Source organism: Somniosus microcephalus, chromosome 5 (assembly GCF_052327205.1).
Source record: "Somniosus microcephalus isolate GS21.2 chromosome 5, FLI_Smic_1.0, whole genome shotgun sequence".
Lineage (NCBI taxonomy): Eukaryota > Metazoa > Chordata > Chondrichthyes > Squaliformes > Somniosidae > Somniosus > Somniosus microcephalus.
In genome coordinates this window covers 185,879,220-185,903,104 of record NC_140991.1, presented here as the reverse complement: position 1 = coordinate 185,903,104, position 23,885 = coordinate 185,879,220, and the positions used below count along the sequence as shown (strand labels likewise).

The 23,885-nt window shown below is 46.6% G+C and overlaps 1 protein-coding gene across 2 annotated transcripts in view; it reads right to left on the bottom strand.

Moving 5' to 3' along the window:
• LOC147117481 (protein PALS2-like) overlaps positions 1–23,885 on the bottom strand; it is a 188,222-nt gene that overhangs the window by 20,246 nt on the left and 144,091 nt on the right. Inside the window, exon 2 of one of the 2 annotated variants that reach the window (XM_085988495.1) lies at positions 7,850–7,971. In XM_085988495.1, coding sequence (XP_085844621.1) covers positions 7,850–7,966 — 117 coding nt within the window. In that variant the 5' untranslated portion in view covers positions 7,967–7,971. The remainder of the gene's footprint in view (positions 1–7,849; positions 7,972–23,885) is intronic. The other variant, XM_085988496.1, reaches the window with a different exon arrangement.

Below are 23,885 nucleotides of genomic sequence, written 5' to 3'. Positions count from 1 at the left end.
CGTCAGTATTTTGGAGCATTAGCTCCATGTTTGTTTTTACAACAGAGAGGTTTTGTCAATCCTGTGTATTAGAAATGCAACTTCCATATTCATTGTTTATTTCAGTATTGGATTGAAGAACACGGCTAATAGTTGTGTTAACTGCTATTGATCCCAAGCTGAGCCTCAGAAGTATAGGGGGAAAAATTCGGTATCGACCATTTTGAGGCGCCAATATTGGCCGACCACAAACTTTAGCGCCTGGCGCAAAGTAGCACTGGCGACCACGAAATTTGTCTCCAGCGCCCCTGGAGGCGATTGGAGCACTAAATCAAGTGCTACACATCTCTCTTAGGGCACTAACGTTGAGGAACGGGGCGCTACCTCAGAGCGCTACTCAAGCTCAGGCGCTGTCAATTACCTTGTACTCAGACAGACTGGCGCCTTCCAGTTCTTAAAGGGGAGGTTCAATCATGCTGCACAGCCTCACTCTGCTCATTGCTGCGTTTGACCTGGGCCTGCAAGGAGCTGCAATTCTTCAACCAGGAATATCATGGCTGCTCAGAGGCCCTGGGAGAGAGCTCGCCGGTTCAGCGACCAGGCATTGGAGGCTCTGGTTGTGGAACGCCGACAGGCAGTGCTGTTTCCAGAGACTGGCAGGAGGCCATTGCCCCGGGAGTTTACAAGGATGTGGAGGGAGGTGGCCCATTGCGTCTCGTCCAAAGGACTCATACACAGTGCCGCAAGAAGGTCAATGACCTCACTCGGGTGGTCAGGGTGAGTAGATGCTTGAAATACCTCTACATCCCACCATCTCAACCTCACTCTGTGCGCAGACGGTCTAAATTCTCAAATCCCCAACACTCACCCAACAACTATGCCCATCTACTAAAAGTCACATCCTTTCTCACACGTTGCAGACATTAACGGCTATTCAACTATGGTAGGCACATCTACCAAACACATGGCTGCACACTCACTCACACGCTATCCTTTTTCTTGCAGGCCAAGCTTGCTTAGAACAGGAGGGAGCAGCTACGCACGGGAGAGGGTCAGGCAGAGCTGCACCCCCCTCACACAGCTGGAGTAGCAAGTGCACAGAATCATCACGAGCCATGTTGTGGGCACTGTGACAGTCAGAGGTCGATCCCCTTGGGGACAGCAACGGTATGTTCATCACCTCGCCCTCTTCTCTCATACCACTTCCCCTCACAACACGCGCCCTTCCCACTTTCCATCCAAGTATACTGTCTCCATTCCTTGCTTCCCATCCTGCCCCCCCTGCCCTCAGGCTAAACACACTCTTGTGCCTTCCCGATTTCAGATGGTGAGCCACCATCCGACCAGCCTGTCCCTCAGCCGCCCAGTGGCAGCGAAGCGGGAGAGGAGGAGGAACATCGAGCCGGAGCCTCACTGCCTGCATCTCCCGAGGGCAACACATCAGATACTGGGGCCACGCAGTCGCTGGAGAGGAGCAGAGGATTTGGCTCTAATGTGGGTGAAGCTCCAGGACCCAGCGGGCTGCAGCAATGCCATGGGGAAAGGGAATCTCGGGGGCCATCTCCCCAGAGGGTGAGAGCACGCACGAGTGCTGCTGCACAGGACTCGGATGAGGACCTCTGAACACACAGGCGATAAGCATGCATACCGAGCTCACGTGTGCAATGGCAAGGGTGCCCGAGAGCATGCATGCACTGGCTAGGAGCGTGGAGGAGACTGCCGCCAACACTGCAGTCATCTGTGCGCAATCCCTTGAGCCCATCCTCGCCTCTTTGCAGAGGATGGTTGACTTGCAGGGAGACTGCGGGGACCCAGACCCCATGCCGTGTGTAATGGATGAGGTGGCAGGATCTATTGCAGCCGAGGCAATGCAATGGCTTAGTGCTGTAATGGAGTCATTGGTTGGCGCCATGCAATCTCAGACTGCTCTTATGCAGTCTCAAATTGATGCCACGCAAGCGCTGACTGCTGCCATCATCGCTGGGTAGAGCACAGTCTACCGGGGATCTCTCAGAGCCGCAGCAGACCAGCAATCTGTGCAAGAGCAGATTGCTCCGGATGTTGAGGTTCTGCCCCAGGGGAGTGGCAGTACGTTGGTCGAGCAGAAAGATGCTGTCCTCTCTCAGGATGACAGCATTCCTGCTCTCACCACTGCCACTCCGCCATTGCACTTGCCGTAGCCTGTAACTCAGCCATCCCAGACTGCTGCCGCACATGCTGAGGTGTTGCAGTCTGCAGCCGGGCCTTCCAGGCCCAGAGCTGGTCGAGGGCGTCCTGCAAGGCCATCTGCAGTCTCTGGCTCCCAGACTCAGCAGCCTTCCACCAGCCTTGCTGCAGCCACTGGGGCCATATTACAGAGAAGCAGTGAGGTTGGGAGGGGGGAGGTGTAAAGGGGAGGGACATCATTGAGGAAGGCCCAGTAAATAAACATTTTAGAGCAAATGGGGGGAGTGTGTGTACCAAAGTTGGATGTGTTTGTAAATATATTGTTCATTTTGGTCAGAAGTATATCCGTGTGCTAAGAACCAGTTCTGTTTGTTCATAAATTGTTGTGTTTGTTTGTTATTGGTTGTGTTTAATAAGAGAGAGTTGTGCAGAATAATAAATGTTTATTTCAATGTATTTGGTCATGTTTCTCATTGGAACTTTGGCCGGTCATAAGAGCTGCGAGCTGGCTGTAATGATGTGGTTATTGATCCCAAATGCCATCTGCTCTCTCATTCATCGGAAGCACTGTGTAATGAGGCGTTCATGAACAGCCCTTGCAGAAGCAACATTGAGCAGCTCCCTCCTACGTTGGTGCTGCTCCTCCTCTTCCTCCTCCTGAGGTGGTCCACCAATCCCTGGTGGCAATGGCTGGGTCCTCAGAATGGTGAGTTTATGCAGCACACAACGATGAAAACAGATACTCGATCAGGGAGTACTACAGGGCTCCTCCAGAATGGTCAAGACAGTGGAACCATTGTTTTAGCACGCCAATGGGTGTGCTCGATCAGGTTCCTGGTGACACTATGGCTGTCATTGTATGCGAGCTCAGCAGGAGTGTTGGGGTTACAGAGCAGTGACATCAGCCAGGTGGGCGCGTGGATAACCCTTGTCCCCGAGGAGCCAGCTGTGAGCTTGATGCGGTGGTTGGAATAGTGCTGGGACACCAGTCTGGCGCAGGATCAATGCATCGTGGCTGCTGCCAGGATAGCGGGCATTGACGGCGAGGATGTGCTGTCTGTGGTCACACACCAACTGCACGTTCAGAGAATGGTAGCCTTTGCGGAACATCTCTGCATTCTGATGAGGTGCCTGCAATGCCACGTGGGTGCAGTCAAGGGCGCCCTGAACCATGGGGAAGCCCACTAACCTAGCGAAGCCACATGTGCGTTCATGCTGTTTGTCTCGGGTCATGGGGAATGAGATATACTCCCTTCTCCTTCTGTACAGAGCATCTGTGACCTCCCGGATGCAGCAATGGACAGCGAACTAGGAGATGTTGGCAATATCCCCTGTTGAAGCCTGGAAGGAGCCGCTGGCGTAGAAATTGAAAGCAACTGTGATCTTCACTGCCCAGAAACATCCTGGTCCTGAGCGGAGGCTGGAGCTCTGGCTGCAGGAGATGGCAGAGCTCTCTGACCACCTCCTTGCTGAAGCGGAGCCTTCTAAGGCACTGCTCTTCTGACAGATGAATGTATGAGAACTGCTCCTGGAATACCATGGGAGTGTAAGGTCTCCTGTGGAGAGCCCTGTTGACCCTCCTCCCTCTGGCCATGTTTGCCACTCTCTCTCTGCGCCTCTGCTGCCTCCGAAGGTGAAACTGGAGGGCGAGGCCTGTGCCAGTACAGCCCCCATTAACTCTTGTAAATGTTGCAGTACCAAAGGTAAGAGAAATGCAACCTGATAAGTTTTGCTGACGAGCAAAACTCTTTCAAGTAGGAAACCGTCAAATCTCTCCAAACGCCTCTGCTTCTGTCAACGTGTGAAGGCAAAATTGATTGCTGACAGGAAGTGCACCCTTAAAATAGCGCTCCCCCAGCTCCCAGCCGACTGCAAACCGTCCTCCTCTACCGGTCGTTCCTAGCAGCAGGTGCTGAAGCAGGGGGCGAGAATCAATGTCCGGTCCGGGGTGCTACACGCTTGGATGACATCATGATCTCCGGGCGCAGGAGACCGTGGCAGTAGTGTTTAGTGCTTTCTCAACCTGCCCTGCCCTGCCACCTTCAACAATTTGTGCACACATACCCCCAGGTCTCTCTGTTCGTACACCCCCTTCAAGATTGTACCATTTAGTTTACATGTCCTCTCCTCATTCTTTCTACCAAAATGTATCACTTCACACTTTTCTGCATTAAATTTAATCTGCCACATGTCCGCCCATTTCACAACCCGTCTATGCCTTCCTGAAGTCTATCACTATCCTCCTCACTATACTTCCAAGTTTTGTGTCATCTGCAAATTTTGAAATTGTGCCCCGTACACTCACATCCAAGTCATTAATGGCCCAGAAATTCAGGTCTCCACGGGTGAGTACGCACGGGGTACTCACCCGTAGGCCCAATGGAAGTGCCGGTTTCCTGCATGCACTGCGCATGTGCGGGAAATTGGCACTTCCGTTCCCCTGAAAGAAGGGGTTCAGAGTTCGAACGCATGTGCAGGAGAGGCTGCGCGGGCGCATCAAACTTACATTTTTTTTGCACGTTTTCCCGGGAGGGTAAGTCTCCAGAAGTTAGACATTTAAAAAGCAGTCGCATGGCCTGCTTTTTACAAGGTAAGTGGTGAATTAATTAAAAATTAAAACATTTTTTCTACAGGTTTATTATTTTTAAATACTTAAAAGGTAAGTTTATTTTTAGCCCCGTTAGAAAAAAAAATTCAAAAATTTAAATTATTGTTTAAAATAGTTATTTCATGTAATTTATAGTTTATTTAAAAACATGATTTTTAAAAAATGTATTTGAAAATTTAGTGATGTTTTGGGGCTTATAGTATTTATAAGTTTGACAGCCCTTCCTGTCAAACTTATGAATGAAGCATTCCCTGCTCCGCCCCATGGCCCACGTGATCCCAGGGGACGCATCGAACTAACTGCGCCCGAGGTACGCAAGCACTGCGCGCCGGCAGTTGGAGGAGGCCCAGGATCGCAATTTCACGGGGGCCCACAGCTCAACAGCTGGCGCGCAAGTTAAGTGCAGGTCGGGGGCTTACACCCGCGGGAAGCCCTCGGCCCGAATTTCTGGGCCAATATATATAAAAAAAGGCAGTGGTCCCAGACCCTGGGGAACACCACTGTATACCTTCCTCCAGTCTGAAAAACTACTCCTCTCTGCTTCCCATCACTTAGCCAATTCCATATCCATGCTGCCTTTTATTCCATGGGCTTCAACTTCGCTGGCAAGCCTATTATGTGGCACTTTGTCGAATACCTTTTGGAAATCCATGTACACCACATCAACCGCATTACCCTCATCAACCCTCTCTGTTACCTCATCAAAGAACTCAATCAAGTTAGTTAAACACGATTTGCCTTTAACAAATCCGTACTGGCTTTCCTTAATTAATCCACACCTATCCAAGTGACTGTGAATTTTGTCCCCGATTACTGTTTCTAAAAGCTTCCCCACTGCCGAGGTTAAACTGACTGGCCTGTATTGCTGGGTTTATCGTTACACCCTTTTTTGAATAATGGTGTAACATTTGCAATTCTCCAGTCCTCTGGCACCACCCTTGTATCGAAGGAGGATTGGAATATTATGGCCAGTACCTCTCTGATTTCCTCCCTCAATTCCACAGCATCCTAGGATCCATCCCATCCACTCCTGGTGATTTATCTATTTTAAGTACAGCCAGCCTTTCTAATACCTTTATCAATTTTTATCCTATCAAGTATCTCCATTACCTCCTCCTTCACTATGTCTACGGTAGAATCCTCTTCCTTGGGGAAGACAGATGCAAAGTACTCATTTAGTACCTCAGCCATACCCTCTGCCTCCATGCGTAGGTCTCCTTTTTGGTTCCTAATTGGCCCCAACCCCCTTCTTACTACCCTTTTACTATTTATATGCCTAAAGACAACTTTTGGATTACCTTTTATGTTGGCTGCCATTCTATTCGCATACCCTCTCTTTGCCCCTCTTATTTTCTTTTTCACTTCTCCTCTGACCTTTCTATATTTAGCCTGATTCTCAGATGTATTCTCGACCCGACACACACTCTTTTCCTGCTTCATCATATTCTTTATCTCGTTCACCATCCAGGGAGCCCTGACTTTAGTTGCCCTGCCTTTCCCCCTATTGGGAATGTACCTCAACTATACCTGAACTATTTCCTCTTTAAAGGCAGCCCATTGTTCCATTACAGTTTTGCCTGCCAATCTTTGATTCCAGTTTACCCGGGCCAGATCCGTTCTCATTCCACTGAAATTGGCCTTCCCCCAGTTAAACATTTTTTACTCTAGCTTACTCCCTGTCCTTTTCCATACCTAATCTAAACCTTATGATACTATGATCACTGTTCCCTAAATGTTCACCTACTGACACTTGCTCCACTTGACCTACCTCATTCCCCAGAACCAGATCCAGCAATGCCTCTTCCCTTGTCGGGCCGGAAACATACTGATCAAGTTCGTTCTCCTGGACACACTTCAGAAATTCTTCCCCTTCTCTGCCCTTAACACTATTACAATCCCAGTCTATATGAGGATAGTTGAAGCCCCCCATTATTACTACACTATAGTTCTTGCACACCCCTGTAATTTCTCTGCAAATTTGCTCCTCCATATCTTTACCATGATTTGGTGATCTATAGAATACACCTAGTAGTGTAATGGCACCTCTATTATTTCTTAACTCTAGCCATATAGATTCTGTCCTTGACCCCTCCAGGACATCCTCCCTCTCCAGCACTGTAACATTCTCCTTGACCAATACTGCCACACCACCTCCTATCTTTCCTTCCCTACCTTTCCTGAACACTTTATAACCAGGAATATTTAACACCCAATCATCCTCTTTTTTGAGCCAGGTCTCAGTTATTGCCACAATAACATATTCCCATGTGGCTATTTGTGCCTGCAGCTCACTTACCTTGTTTACTATGGTTTGTGCGTTCACATACATACACTGTAAACCCATCTTAGTCCTTCTTGTATTCTCTCAGTTTGACCCCACCTAATACTTTACTATTTCTTACTCGAGTGCTCTCTGCCTCTCCCAATCCTTTGAGCACTTTATTTCCCCTTTCTAATGTTACATCCTGGTGCCCATCCTCAGAGACCTCATCCTCCCCAACACAAATATTGCTTACATCCACCTCCCAACATCGCCTGCCTCAACACCGCTGGCTCTGAAACGGTTATACATTTCTTCGTCCCCTCCAGACTTGACTACTCCAGCTCTCTTTTATAGCCTCCCACCCCCACCCTCTTTAAATCCAACTTGTCCAAAACTCTGCTGCATGTAGCCTATCCCACACCAAGTCCAGCTCGCCCATCACCCTACCTTTTCTGACCTATAGTAAGACTTCCTGTTTCCAACACAAGTTTAAAATTCTCATCCTTGTCTTTAAATCCCTCAATGGCTTTACCCCACCCTACATCATCCTCCTTATAACCCCCAACTCTCCATTCATTAACTCTGACTGCTTGTGCATTCCCTCCCGCCCATAGCCTAGTCTCAAATTTGTTCCCTAAATTCTTTCAAAAACTTACTCAACCCATCTCTGCTTTCCTGGCTCAATGTCAGTTTTCCCTACACCTGTGAACCACCTACGGTCATTATTTTATGCTAATGGGGCTATATAAATGAATGTTGCAGTGGTAAACAAGCCCTTATGACATACAATCATATGAGGGATAAAGCATTTAAAAGAACTACAAGTACAGTACCTTGGCAAGAGATCTGACAATAGGACTCTCCATTATTCCTTTGAGGAAGATGAGGTCTATCTCCTTAGCTCCTGTCGAGATGGGCAACTCACTGAGGTTGTCCAACACCTGCTGCATTGCTGCTGAGGAGATATGAAAGTAAACTGAAAATTCAGCACCAATTAGTGAAGCTGCCATAAGCAACCACAACCATAGCTCAAAATTGTAAATTTTCTATTTATATTCAGATTATTTTATGCAGACATCAGGCTTCATTAATGGATGGCAGGTTATTAAAACAATTCAAAACTGATTTTAGTTACTCATGAACATAAAAGATTCTCAAAACACAATTTTTCCTGATAAATTATTTTAATTGCACTGCTTCACAGGTTCAATACGAGTGCAAAGCCTCCCACATATTCAGTCTACAAATGGAAACATAGGGGTCATCTGGCAATACAAATGTGAAGCTGCCACATGTTCAGAACCCTAGCCTGGAAAGATGAACCTTGGGCAGAAAAGGAAGAAATTAAAGGGAGAGGAGAAACTATGATTGAAGGTTAGGTAGCCTAGACTGAGCTGCCCAGAACAGAGAAAAGTCAAAGATTATAGACAGCAGGATACACAGTCTGTCTAGCCCTGACAGAATTTAAATTTAATTTTAATTTAAAGCCACTTAATTTAAACTAATGAACAATTGGTTTTTTTTGTGTTCATAAAGCCTTGTGTCATTTTATTTCAATTGCTTAACTTGAATTATTGGATAATTTGAATGTTTTTAGTGCGAATATAAAATCAACTTTGGATTAGCCACATCATTTTCTTCTGCCTACCACAAAGGCACTTACATTGGATGTATTAAACCTCCTTGCTTAGTGGTCTCTGGATCATACTCCAGTCACTCTCTGGGCTGGGCTGGATGAATTACCAGCACCTCAAATAATACATCACTTATAATACTCCCATGAGAGGAAATGCAGCACTGGCTTTTCAATATCTTGGATGAAGAACAAGGATGACTCTACTGCACACTCAGTTGATGCTCACCAAATTTAGAATGCAATTTTGAGATGACTAATGAAGGAGAATTTAGTTGAAAGAACCCCAAGAACCATAAATATTATGAAATGCCAGAAATCTCTGTTGGGGGGAAAAAAATCTCTGCATTGGTTGGATATACTGAGTGAGCATTGGTTGGATATACTGAGTGAGCATTGGTTGGATATACTGAGTGAGCATTGGTTGGATATACTGAGTGAGCATTGGTTGGATATACTGAGTGAGCATTGAGATGGATATACTGAGTGAGCATTGGTTGGATATACTGAGTGAGCATTGGTTGGATATACTGAGTGAGCATTGGTTGGATATACTGAGTGAGCATTGAGATGGATATACTGAGTGAGCATTGAGGTGGATATACTGAGTGAGCATTGAGATGGATATACTGAGTGAGCATTGAGGTGGATATACTGAGTGAGCATTGAGATGGATATACTGAGTGAGCATTGGTTGGATATACTGAGTGAGCATTGAGATGGATATACTGAGTGAGCATTGGTTGGATATACTGAGTGAGCATTGAGATGGATATACTGAGTGAGCATTGGTTGGATATACTGAGTGAGCATTGAGGTGGATATACTGAGTGAGCATTGGTTGGATATACTGAGTGAGCATTGAGATGCGCAAGACTTTCAACTTCAAGGATTTCGGCACCATTCATGGAGGACACTTATCTGCATAAAATTTAATCTGCTTTTGTTCGCCCCACTTAAAATATTTAGTCCAACTAATTTTATAATTTGAGGTGCCTCCTCCGAATCTACTGCTTCTCCTAGTTTGGTATTGTCTACAAATTTGACCAATTTGCATAGAGTTTCTGACTTAAAAGTCATTAATGTAAATTAGAAACATCAATCCCTGGGGCACCCAACTCCCAGCATGACTCCACTACTAAAATTGCTTTCTATCAATCAGCCAACCTATCACACAATTCCCAAAATTTAAAGAAAAAACTCGCACTTATATTGGGCCTCTCTCGATGTCAAGCCATCCCAAAGCTCTTCACTGCCAATCAATTATTCTAAAGTTGTTATGTAGGCAATTGTCGCAGCCAATTTACACACAGGAAAAGATGAATAACCAGTTAATTTGTTTTGGTGGCACTGGTTGAGGGAGGAATTGGCCAAGACACAGATCTCCCCGCTCTTCTTCAAAGTACCATGGATCTATTGCAATCAACTAAATGTGCAGAATGAGTACCAACAGGAGTGTAAAGTTGGGCATCATATGGCACTGAGCCAACTATACAGAGAACAGTAACTGATGCTGCCTCAGAGAACAACCTCAGTCCATCCACAGTCAACCTTGACGAAGTTAGACAACCATGCACCCAACAGGACCTCTTGGTTAGGAGGGTTACATTGGATTCATCGGGTGCTGCCAGCATCAACTCAGTTTGTGTTGCCCTAGACTCATTGTAGTCATGGAGAATGGCCCCTAGTATTGAATGTGGTCTCCCCCGAGAGTCCTAGACAAATGCAACAAGAAGCTGTATCCTGACAATATGTATTAATACGTCAAAGACTTGCAGCCATTCGATGCTCTGAAGAGTAAGAAAACAATTTTTCAGAAACAGTCTTGTGTGCCAGTTAATTTCCTATACATCTGCCCTGGGGCAGTGCATCTATGACACAAGAATAGGAATCTTGTGGGTGATGCGTTGACACATCTTAAAAAGACTACACGCTCATTTCGGCAACATCAACCTGGGCTTTTCTACATTGTCAACCTGCAGTACATGAAGCATGCACGAAAGAGGGGGGTTGGGCATGCACGGCAAATAAGTTGAACTGTAGCTAAATTTACAATACAGGTGTACTCTGCAATTAGCAGCCATTGGGAGCTTGAAAAAAAATAACGTTTGAGGCAAAATGGTAAGTGAAATAACCTAGTCCTGGCAAATCCTCCCGTCCACCACTAAAATACTCTGAACATTTCCGCCCCCCCCACCAAATTCTTCTCCACCAATCACAAGCGGACATGGGGAACTCTCCTCATTCCAGTCACACTCTCACCTGGAACTTGCTGCTTTCACAACAGGCTCTAACCACATTCTGTCTTCACCTGGTAGCAAATGCTAAACATTGCACTCCTCTAATGAACGCTTTCTCATTTCACAGTCCAGCCACTTTTTCCTTTGAGAACCTGCCACCCTGCTCGCAAATTGCTGCTTCTTGCTCTCAAATATTATGTAGAAGCCCCACACATATGCACATCCCTTTTCAACAGCCACTCACCAACTCTTTCTCTCTCTTTCTCCAGGATAAAATGGCTCACTATACAAGAGAGATGGGTAGAACCAGTTGAGGGCCAGCTAGCATCCAGGTCCTCACACAGATGGAGCTGGCAGCCTTTGATATCGTTGAGCAATCCACAGCGAAGAGCATTGGCGACAGCGAGTTTGAGGGCTGCACTCAGCAGGGGGGGGGGGGGGGGGGTTCAATTATTACCTTTTCTCTTTCCTTAACCTCAAGCACTCATTCAAGCAGTTTGGCAACTTATAGTGATACTAGTCATCTTGTTACTGTGTAGCCTTTCAGTGCCATTCTAACTCCTGCCCCTTTTCCCTGATTTAGCTCCATCTGAACACCTGGACCTGGAAGAGCGCTCTAAGGAGGACAATCCTCCAGAAGAAGCACCGTCACTTCCTCTGTCCCTCCCAAGCACCAACACAGAGTTTGGCACCCTGGGTGAGTTAAAGAGGTCTGCTCTTTGTAAAGCACTCAACACGAGTGAAGAGCGGCAGCAGCAAGTAGTGGAAACGACAACCTAGGAGACAACTTGCCGGAGGTTGGCCAACTTCTGTTTGGCCAGCTGGCTGCTGCTGCTCCTCTTCATACAACCAAACTAAAGTGGCAAGAATGAGACCCATCGTAAGTTATGTGCTTCCTGAGGGTGCAGAAGCAGAATCAATGTAAGAAAAGCAAGCTAGCTCCAAGGCAAACTCTCCTGTGGAAATACAAAAAAAAAGTAGCAAAACAGATACCAATGGTCTGGGCTTGCAGGCAAGTGTCCCTTTAAATACCGTTACCAACTGCAATTTTATAACCACTCCCACTAGGTTTTATTCAGCGGATCCAGCACTGGGCGGGCTTTGATTTCTGCATGTTAAAATTGCAACGGGGTCCGAATGACATAATTTACATTAGGGCCGATTTGCATGTGGTAACGGGGCTCCTGCCTTCTTCAGGCAGTGCTTCGGGCATCCAAAAAGTGCGATTAAGATGGACAGGAACGGGGCAGCAAGTCCTCCAATGCGATTTTATCTCCTCTACCTTGTCCTCACCAATCTACCTGTCGCGGATGCATCTGTCCATGACAGTATTGGCAGGGGTGACCACTGCACAGTCCTTGTGGAGACGAAGTCCCATCCTCACACGGAGGAGACCCTCGATCGTGTTGTGTGGCACTACCACCGTGCTAAATGGAATAGATTCAGAACAGATCTAGCAGCTCAAAACTGGGCATCCATGAGGTGCTGTGGGCCATCAGCAGCAGCAGAATTGTATTCCACCACAATCTGTAACCTCATGGCCTGGCATAGCCCTCACTCTACCATTGCCATCAAGCCAGGGGACCAACCCTGGTTCAATAAGGAGTGTAGAAGCGCATGTCAGGAGCAGCACCAGGCCTACCTAAAAAATGAGGTGCCAACCTGGGGAAGCTACAACACAGGACTACATGCAGGGTAAACAGCATGCTATAGACAGAGCTAAGCGATCCCACAACCAACAGATCAGATCAAAGCTCTGCAGTCCTGCCACATCCAGTCATGAATGACGGTGGACAATTAAACTAATGGGAGGAGGAGGCTCCATGAACATCCCCATCCTCAATGATGGCACAGCCCAGCACGCGAGTGCAAAAGACAAGGCTGAAGCATTTGCAACCATCTTCAGCCAGAAGTGCCAAGTGGATGATCCATCTCGACCTCCTCCCGAGGTCCCCACCTACACAGAAGCCAGTCTTCAGACAATTCAATTCACTCCATGTGATAGCAAGAAACGGCTGCACACACTGAATACAGCAAAGGCCCCGACAACATTCTGGCTGTTGTGCTGAAGATTTATGCTCCAGAACTAACTGCACTTTTAGCCAAGCTGTTCCAGTACAGCTACAACACTGGCATCTACCCGATAAAGTGGAAAATTGTCCAGGTATGTCCTGTCCACAAAAAGCAGGAAAAATCCAATCCGACCCATCAGTCTACTCTCAATCGTCAGCAAAGTGATGGAAGGGATTGCCAACAATGCTATTAAGTGGCACTTGCTCACCAATAACCTGCTCACTGATGTTCAGTTTGGGTTCCACCAGGACTACTCGGCTCCAGACCTCTTTACAGCCTTTGTCCAAACATGGACAAAACAGCTGAATTCTAGAGGTGAGGCGAGAGTGACTGCCCTTGACATCAAGGCAGCATTTGACCAACTGTGCCATAAAGGAGCCCTAGTAAAACTGAAGTCAATGGGAATCAGGGGGGAAAACGCTCCACTGGCTGGAGTCATACCTAGCACAAAGGTTGTGGTCGTTGGAAGCCAATCATCTCAGCTGCAGGAATTCCTCAGGGCAGTGTCCTAGGCCCAACCATCTTCAGCTGCTTCATCAATGACCTTTCCTTTCCTCCATCATTAGGTCAGAAGTGGGGATGTTCTTTGATGATTGCACAGTGTTTAGTTCCATTCACAACTCCTAGATAATGAAGCAGTCTATGCCCACATGCAGCAAGACCTGGACAACATTCAGGCTTGGGCTGATAAGTGGCAAGTAACATTCGAGCCACACAAGTGCCAGGCAATGACCATCTCCAACGAGATAGAATCTAGCCACCTCCCCATGACACTCAACGGGATTATCATCGCCGAATCCCCCATCAACATCCTGGAGGGTCACCATTGACCAGAAACTTAACTGGACCAGCCACATAAATGCTGTGACTACAACAGCAGGTCAGAGGCTGGGTATTCTGTGGCGAGTGTCTCACCTCCTGACCCCCCAAAGCCTTTCCACCATCTACAAGGCACAAGTCAGGAGTGTGATGGAATACTCTCCACTTGCCTGGATAAGTGCAGTTCCAACAACACAAGAAGCTCGACACCACCCAGGACAAAGCAGCCCGTTTGATTAGCATCCCATCCACCACCTTAAACATTCACACCCTCCACCACCAGCACACCGTGGCTGCAGTGTACACCATCTACAAGATGCACTGCAGAAACTCGCCAAGGCTTCTTTGACAGCACCTCGCAAACCTGCGACCTCTACCACCTAGAAGGACAAGGGCAGCAGATGCATGGGAACGCCACCACCTCCAAGTGACACACCAACCCGACTTAGAAGTATATCGCTGTTCCTTCATCGTCGTTGGGTCAAAATCCTGGAACTCCCTACTTAACAGCACTGTGGGAGTACCTTCACCACACGGACTACAGCGGTTCAAGAAGGCGGCTCACCGCCACCTTCTCGAGGGCAATTAGGGATGGGCAATAAATGCTGGCCTTGCCAGCGACGCCCACATCCCAGGAACAAATAAAAAGGGGCGATTTTAACTCTCCGTCCAGGATGAGTTAAAAACGCCCCTAATGTGGTAAAATTAACCCACAGTATAAAAATGGGATAATTTGGCAACAACTAAGTGGTCACTGATCTTCTATCACTTTTATATTACAAAATGTGGTTCATAGAAACATAGAAAAATAGGAGCAGGAGTAGGCCATTCGGCCCTTCGAGCCTGCTCCACCATTCAATATGATCATGGCTGATCCTCTATCTCAATACCATATTCCCGCTCTCTCCTCATATCCCTTGATGCCTTTTGCGTCTAGAAATCTATCTACTCAATATCAATGGCAGTTTTTTTTTAAGTTGTGCTCAAGGTGAGGGATGTTAGTGCTGGGGAATGATTGTTCCCATTTCAGGCACCTATTGTTAGTAGCAAGCACTCCCAAGTCAGGTACAGCACATCCAAAAGCAGTGTACAGCTCCTTTACATGTTCCAGCCCAGCCTCTTCAGAAAAGCACCACCTACTGCACCAATGTGACATTTCACCGCAGTAGCCTGGACTAGCTTTTGAGCCCAAAAGTGAAAGGCCACATCCAACTCACTACGCCATCCAGTTCTGTTCGGACTGGTTTAAATATTTCTCAGAATAATCTTAAAAATACCTGACAAATGCAATTTTACCAAGTGTGAACCAGAAAGGAAATGCTACCGAATGCCTTTTTTCAGTTATCCATTGTTTTAAAAATGGCAGATTCAAACTTATTTTTCATTAATATACAGTCCATTTGGATCAGATTGAAGCATTCAGCTTCAGCTGATTAAAGTGAGATTTAAAAAAAATCCATTTGTTGTTTTTCCCTTTTACTAATTTACAGTATTTAAGTGCCTCATGTTCAGTTTTTACAGCCTAAACATTGCATGTTACCTAAGCAACAAACAGAAGAGCATCACGATAACCACTTCTAGAAAAGGTTAACATGCTGTTTGACAAGTTCTGCATATTGCATTTCATAAATATGGATAGAGATCATTGCAAAACATTAGCATACAGCATCTAACTTTGCTCATTTGGATACTGGTTACCCTGTGGTTTAAAGCTGCAGCCCGTTATTTGAATTAATTTATAAGTGCAGAATTAAAATATGAATTTATTAGCAAGTGTCAGGGTGGGAAAGAGAAAGAAAATACTAAAGTGCATCATTAATTGGTCAAAGAGGAATTCTAATTACATTATCTATGAGTCCTCAGATGTTTCTTTCTGCCTTCATTCATCGCTGATCCAAAGCCCTTTCAATTATCAAAAATTAAGTGGATTGTTCATACTATGACTCAATTGTATTTTTTCCTCTAGATCATGCTTTCTTCCTACTGAAGTAAAGGGGGCAGTGAGGGGCAGAAACAAACTAAAATAGGAAGATGAAAATATGGATGTGAAATGCCCACAACACCCCTCTTGGTAATTGGTTTAAGAGTGGTTTCGGCACAAGTCCGATCCCCAACATCGCAACCAAGGAACAAAATGGTGATCCAAATGGCTCCAATATATTGTACTTTATTCCTTCCCAAATTAAAATTTTTAATCTGTGGAAATATTTGCTTATCCCAGTTAACAAGATTTCCCCGTCACACACCCCGCTGAAGCTTCAGTCTGAAGGCTACATAAATTCTTATAACCCACAAATTTTCTGATTACTGCCGATTTCCATTAAGTTTTAGAATTAACTGACACCGAAAATAATTCAAAAAAATATCGAACATATGCAACTAAATTACACTTCTCAATTTATGGCTGCAAAATATATATTATTAATGGCTGCACACATAATCAAATCTCTCACATCACTAAGGGTGAGCTTCAGTTCTTCCCGTGTATGTACATGTGGTAACATTACTCATGCTCCACAGCAAGCAATTAAAATGACTCACAGAACTTGCATTACACATAGAGACAATAAAATATCTAAATTGTACAACGTGTGCTACTATTCAAAAGTGATTATACTGTTGTCTAGAACAAGACAGTAAAAGAAAATAAGACAGTACACCGAGACTACTGATTTCCCAAATCTAAAAAAGCTGTAGTTAAAATGACAGGCATTAATTCTACATCTGAAACAGGAACCATGCTTTCTTGATGAACTGAAGTGACATGACCAGTGATTGTAATAGTACAAGATAAAAACAAAACTCTGATATTGAAGAAAATGTGACCAGTGGGTTGTAGTTCTATTCAGACAGCAATCTGAATTTCCTCAGTCCTCATTAGCACCCAACTAGATTCCATTTCATACATCTGGATGCATTTAGAATTGAATATGTAATATGTACACAATAAATGTGCCCGACACTAAAGCAACAATTAGGTGCACAATGATTTGTACAATGCAGCAGTAAAACCCAACCTGTTCTTCCCGCGCTCTCCCTCTTTCACTCGCACACAGCTCAAACTGCAGCAAGCAAGGAAAAGAGAGAAAAGCAACAAGATCAAATAATACAAAAGCAAAATACTGAAATAAAAACAGAAAATGCTGCAAATACTCAGCAGTTCAGGCAGCATCTGTGGTGAGAGAAACAGAGTTAACGTTTCAGGTCAATGACCTTTCGTCAGAACTGGAAGTGGAGATACTGGACGGAGAAGAGAAACAACCGGTTTTAAACAAGTACAGAGGCAGGGAAGGTGGGGGGCAGGGTGGTAGAGGAGCAAAGAACAAATGGGAAGGTCTGTGATAGGATGGAAGGCAGGAGAGATTAAGGCCTAGAAATTCAGTTTGGGCCCGCCAGCTCGCTTGCGCCCAGAAGTTACCGCTGCGCGCGGAGCCACTTGCGCCCGCCGGAAATTCAGTTTCAGCGCCCCCAAGTCGAAGCCGGCCGCTATTCAAGGGTGTGGCCGCCCCCGCTTGGGGCGCTGAAACTGAATTTTGGCGCGCTAGGTGCCGCAGCGCCACCCGCTGCGGAGCGGCAGGCTGCGGTACTGCAGGCCTTCCTCCCTCTCTTAAGGGGGAGGTGCCTGCAACAGCGAGATCGCCGCTCACTAGTGCCGGCAAATGAGCCCGGCACCACGGAGAAGTGCCAGGCTCCCGGAAAACAGCCGGCAATGCCGCGGGGGGGGGGGTGGTGTGGAGGCGGCCGGGGAAGGAGGTGCGGGCAGGCGGCCGCCGAAAAAGCGGCCAGCCGTACCTCCGCCTTAACTCACCCCACTAAGGCTGCAGGACGGCCCCGTTTTCAGATCGCTGTTTGCGGCCGCTGCGGAAGAGGCGGCCGCAACTAAATATGGCGGGCGGGCCGGTAGCAGGGCACTGCGCACACCGATGACGTCATCGGTGGCGGCGCAGCGCTACTGGCTAACGCCGCCATTACCGCAGCGCTGAATATCGGCGCAATCTCAGCAAGTGGCGCAAAAGCCCTCTTTGGGCGAAAACTGGGCGCAAAGCCTACTGAATTTCTAGCCCGTAATGACAAAAGAGATGATGGTGCAAGGCAAAAGGGGATGGTAATGGGACAAGTAAAATGAATAAAAGATGGCTCTAGAGGAGGTGTAAATGGCACCTGCAGAACCATCACCAGCACCTGCTATCCAAAAAATGGGGGCAGTGGTTATGATCTCAAATTGTTGAACTCAATGTCGAGTCCAAAAGGTTGTAAAGTGGCCAATCGAAAGCTGAGGTGCTGCTCCTTGAGCTTCATTTGGAACAGTGCAAGAGGCTGAGGACCAAGAGGTCAGAGTGGAAGTGGAGCGGTGAATTAAAGTGACAGGCAACTGGAAGCTCGGGGTCATGCTTGCAGATTGAACGGAGGTGTTCAGCAAAGTGATCACCCAATCTGCGTTTGGGCTCCACAATGTAGAGGAGGCCGCATCGTGAGCAGCGAACACAGTATACTAAATTGAAATAGTACAAGTAAATCACTGTTCCACTTGGAAGGAGTGTTTGGAGCCCTGGACAGTGGGGAAGGGAGGAGGTGAAAGGGCAGGTCTTGCATCTCCTGCACTTGCACATGGAGGTGCTGTGGGAAGGGGAGGTGTTGGGGGTGATGGAAGAGTGAACCAGGGTGTCGCAGAGAGCGCGGTCCCTTCGGAATGCTGAAAGGGGAGGGGAAGATGTGTTTGGTGGTGTCATCACGCCAGAGGTGGCAGAAAATGATCTGTTGAATGTGGAGGCTGGTGGGCTGAAAGGTGACAGGAAGTACTGTAAAAAAAAACTTAAGTATAAAGTCACATATAAATCAGAATTGCTGGAAAGACAAAACACAATGTGAAAAGCTTTTATAAATTAATTTCTTAGCAAACAGGAAAAAAAGACACCTGAAAGACTCCAATTGGGACATTATATTAAATGATCAAGGAACAGCAAGTAGTTTTAATGAATTCCTCATAAAGGAGAACAGAGGCCGCTTCCCTACTGTTAGAATCTTATGTTGTCCTAGAAATTATTTCCCCCCAAAAATAAATGAAACTGATAAGAGGCAATGACAGGTGAAGGCATTGAAAGAAGCCATGGCCTCAGGTATAGAGAGATTGCACCTTAGGATACGTAAAGTAGCAAATGCAACTCGACATGTTCTAACAGGTATCTTTAGTCAATCATTGTAAATAGGGACTCTCCGAAGAATTGGAGAAAGGGGACTTGATGCCCATCTAGAAAAAGCAGCAAGTAGCCCAGGGAACTCAAGGTCAGGCAGCTGTCACCTGCTGAAGGGAGGGTGTCCTGAAGGAATGACCAAACATCTGAAGAAATATGGAACTGTAGGAGGATGGTTTTAAGTGAGAGATCTCACGCCTGATAAACCAGAATTCTTTGAGGAGACGGGAAACTCAGTGGATGCTGCTTATTTAGGTTTCAGCAAAACTGAAGCAAAGCACTAAGAAACAGGGTTTGGCTGTGATGGCCTTCATGTTCAATAGCCTGAACACCTACTGTCTAGGCTCACACAAGTGAGGCCCACTGAGTTAGAGAGGTCATAGGTTCAAGCCCCACTCCAGAGACTTCGGCACGATCCAGGCTGACACTTGCAGTACTGAGGGAGTGCTGTACTGTCGGAGGTGGCGTCTCTCGAATGCGACGTTGAACAGAGCTCCTGGCTGCCCTCTCACATGGACATAAAAGATGCCATGGCATTTTTCGAAGAGCATCAGGGGAGTTCTCCCTGTGTCCTGGCCAACATTCATGTTTGCTGCCACATTTCCCTACATTACAACAGTAACTACACTTCAAAGTACTTAATTGACTGTAGAGTGTTTTAGGGCATCGGAAGTCGTGAAAGGCACTATATAAATGCACGTTCGTTCTTTGTTTATTGAAGGACAGCCTGCCCCCACACAACCACACCTAGTAAAGGTCAGCAGCTTCAGGAGAGAATAAAAATCACAAACCAAAAAATAAGCATTTAGGAGAATTGTAGGAGGGTTAGCAATGGTAATGCACACATCTGACAATGAGAATTTAACCTCAAACGGAGGAAGACTACACATGGGTGGAATCTATGACAGTAAGAAAAATAATTGAGACTAGAAATATGAATTATTTAAGCAACAAAGTGAGTATTGGAAAATGTGTACCCCAATCATATGCTATTTCAATAAACCTGAAATTCAGTGGAGTAACGGTGGGGGGTCTAGAAGGAGGAGGAGTAAGTTAACAGAGCTGGCTCATGACTGTGTATTGATGAGATTTTAATAAGGATAGTGGGGAAGTGTACATATCGCATCTAATATTTAGTGATGAGGGAGGGGTGGATAAATTTGTTGCTAGAGAACATTAAAGTACCAGTGTTAAGATCATACAATACATCACAAACTAGGGATGCAGCCGAAAATGCAATGCCAGCGTAGCAATGCCAGTACCGCACCACTGCTTTGCACACGTGCCCCACAGAGCTGAGCTCGCCACACAATTTTCCTATCATCCCACATTCTATGAAAAGCAATAAAGACACAGCTCTACTGCCCAGCTAGGCCAAAGCCCACTTTTAAGCTACCTCTTTCAAAGCTAACTGGCCCAGTCTTTTCTGCTAAGGCTGCTCAGATTTACACACTCTTTCGTCCTCCCACACTCTCAGAAATGAAGAGCTGGGACTGCTGCCTTAACTTTGAGGTCAGCGGATTCACCGTGTTGTTAATCATTGAGGGTTACAAATTAAACCCACCCTTGAAAATTGAGCAATGAAAGACAAGTTTAAGTCAGAATAGTTGCCCATCAACACTGAGTGAAAACCATCCTTTTAACTGGTCCCTAGGGTTACCCCATTATCCCAAAGTTGCAAAAAAATCAGTTTCACAGCCAGGTCACACTTTGGGTAGCTAATTTATATTTCAATTTACTGAGACCAGCAGCCTAATTTCATGTCAAAAATGTTGCATATGACATTATAAAAAATTATTTTATACATTTACATTGACAATAAAAGGTAAACCCAAAACAATATAGCTAAGTTATGGCACTGAGTAATTACAATGCCGTACTAGCCATCAAACAAGCCATCTTTGATCTGAATGATATAACTGCATTGGAGCGAGCTGCGCCTTCAAATGGCTCAATGGAAGCAAGTTTGAGAAAATGGACACCTCGACAGGCACCAAGGCTGTGCCCGTTGTCGACGTGCGTTGCAGGTCTGCATGCAAGACTGCTCATTTCTTCGACAGCTTCATTCGAGCATCATCATCTCTGCAGACAGGGGTCTTTCTGCATGTAAAGGTAGGAATGTCTGACCGTGTAAAAAAAAAACTTGACTCAAAGAGCCGGCACGGACACATTGGGCCGAATGGCCTCCTTTTGTGCTGCAAGATTCTATGAATCAAGGACATGGGTGACTGCAGAAAATGCCAATGCACCAGTGCAGCGTGCCTCATCTGATCCACCTCCAAAAACAAGAGGAACGGCCAAAGAATTACCATATAGACAGCTAAGAATGAAATATCCCTGGACAAAAACAGTCTAAGCTGGCAGATGTAGTACAGATTTAAGAAGCTGACTGCTATGATTCAAATCTCTTTATGGTTGAGCAGCAAAATACACAATGAGGAAAGCAACTATCCCACTGTGCAGTTTTACTAGGGAAGATAAGCAGCATGTTATGATAGGAAACAAAAGAGGAGAAGCAGACAATACTCGGGTCTCCATTTCAGCACCGATTTGAAATGCTGCTCAAGCACCCGCAGCGGCATTATGTATTAACATAAATATTAAACCTTTAAATCGGTCCCTATATTTCATAAGGGTTTACCATGACACAATGAGAGGAGAATGAGAAACACCAAGCAAAAATTAAATCTTAATAATGCACTATCCATTCAGCTGTCTCTGCTGCTTCCTCCCCCGGCCCCCACCCCACTTTCCCTGCCCACCACGCCAAGTCTCCCTCAGGTATCCCTCTAAATCTGCATCTTACTCTATTTTCTCTCCCAGCTCTCCGCTCCGAGCTAATCTTGTCCATCAGATCCACCTCGTGCTCTCTCAACCCCATTCCCACTAAATTGCTGTCCACCCAACTTCCATTCCTGGGCCCTACGCTAGCTGAGATTGTAAATAGTTCCCTCTCCTCCAGTACTGTCCTCTGCCCTTTCAAACCCACCATTATAACACCCACTTCTCAAAAAAAAAACTCCCCTTAACTCCTCTGTCCTTACAAACTACAGCCCCATCTCCAACCTCCTTTTCCTCTCCAAAGTTCTTAAACATGTCACCTCCCAAATCTGTGCCTATAGTCCCTGCAACTCAATGTATGAATTTCTCGAATCAGGTTTCCGCTCCTGCCACAGCACTGAAATGGCACTAACCAAAGTCACAAATGACACCCTCCATTGCTGTGAGCACAGTGCATTGTCCCTCCTTGTCCTCCTCGACCTCGCTGCAGCTTTTGACATGGACGACCACATCATCCTTTTGCAACGGTTTTCCACCATTGCCCAACTCAGTGGGATTTCCCTCACCTGTTTATTTGAGTTTAGCAATGGCTTCGCTCTCTGCCCCTGCTCCATTACCTCTGGAGTCCCCCAAGGATCTATCCTTGGTCCCCTCCTTTTCCTCATCTACATGCTGCCCCTTGGTGACATCATTGGCATGGGGTCAACTTCCACATGTACGCCAACAACACCCAGACCTACCTCTTCATCTCCCACCCCTCCACTGCCTCTCTTATCAAACTGCTTGTCCGAAAGCCAATCCATCCTGTCCATGGCCACCTCTCAAACTGAAGCAGACTGTTTGCAATCTTGTCGTCCTATTTGACCCAAAGCTAAACTTCCAACCCCATATCCTCTCCATGACAAAGGCCATCTACGTGCCTGCCTCCACCCCTACCTCAGCCCATCTGCCACTGAAACCCCCATCCATGCCTTTGTTACCTCCAGACTCAACTATTGTCAGCTGTAACTCAGTGGTTGTACTCTTAACTCTTGAGTCAGAAGGTTGCGGGAAGTGGGTTCAAGCCCCACTTCAGTGACTTGAACACAAAATCTAGACTGGCACTGTGCAGTACTGAGGGAATGCTGCATTATCGGGGGTGCCATCTTTTGGATGAGATGTTAAACCGAGACCCCATCTGCCCTCAGGTGGATGTAAAAAGATTCTATGGCACTATTCAAACAGCAGCAGGGGAGCTTTCCCAGTGTCCTGGCCAACATTTATCCTTCAACCAACACCTAAAATAGGTCATTTATTTCATTGCTGTTTGTGGAATTTTATTGTGCGTAAATTGGCTGCCGCTTTTCCTACATTACAACAATCATTACACTTCAAAAGTATTTTATTAGTTGTAAAGTGCTTTGCGACATCCTGAGGTTGTGAAAGGCACCATATAAATGCAAGTTCTTTCTACTTTCATTGTATTTCAATGATCTCCTGGCTGGCCTCCCATCTAAACGCTCCTGCCTGTATCCTATCCTGCACCGAATCCCGTTCACCTATCACCAGCCATTGCTGACCTACACGGTTTCCCGGTCTACTAATGCCTTCAACTCAATTTTCACCCCTCCCCATCTAACCTTTTCCAAGCTCCTCCCCCCCACCAAAAAAAATCCTCTGTTCATCCAACTCCGACCTTTTGTGCACCCTCCTTCCTCCACCCCCACCATGGAGGGCCATGCCTTCCGCCATCCACCCCCACCATGGAGGGCCATGCCTTCCGCCATCCACCCCCACCATGGAGGGCCATGCCTTCCGCCATCCACCCCCACCATGGAGGGCCATGCCTTCCGCCATCCACCCCCACCATGGAGGGCCATGCCTTCCGCCATCCACCCCCACCATGGAGAGCCATGCCTTCCGCCATCCACCCCCACCATGGAGGGCCATGCCTTCCGCCATCCACCCCCACCATGGAGGGCCATGCCTTCCGCCATCCACCCCCACCATGGAGGGCCATGCCTTCCGCCATCCACCCCCACCATGGAGGGCCATGCCTTCCGCCATCCACCCCCACCATGGAGAGCCATGCCTTCCGCCATCCACCCCACCATGGAAGGCCATGCCTTCCGCCATCCACCCCCACCATGGA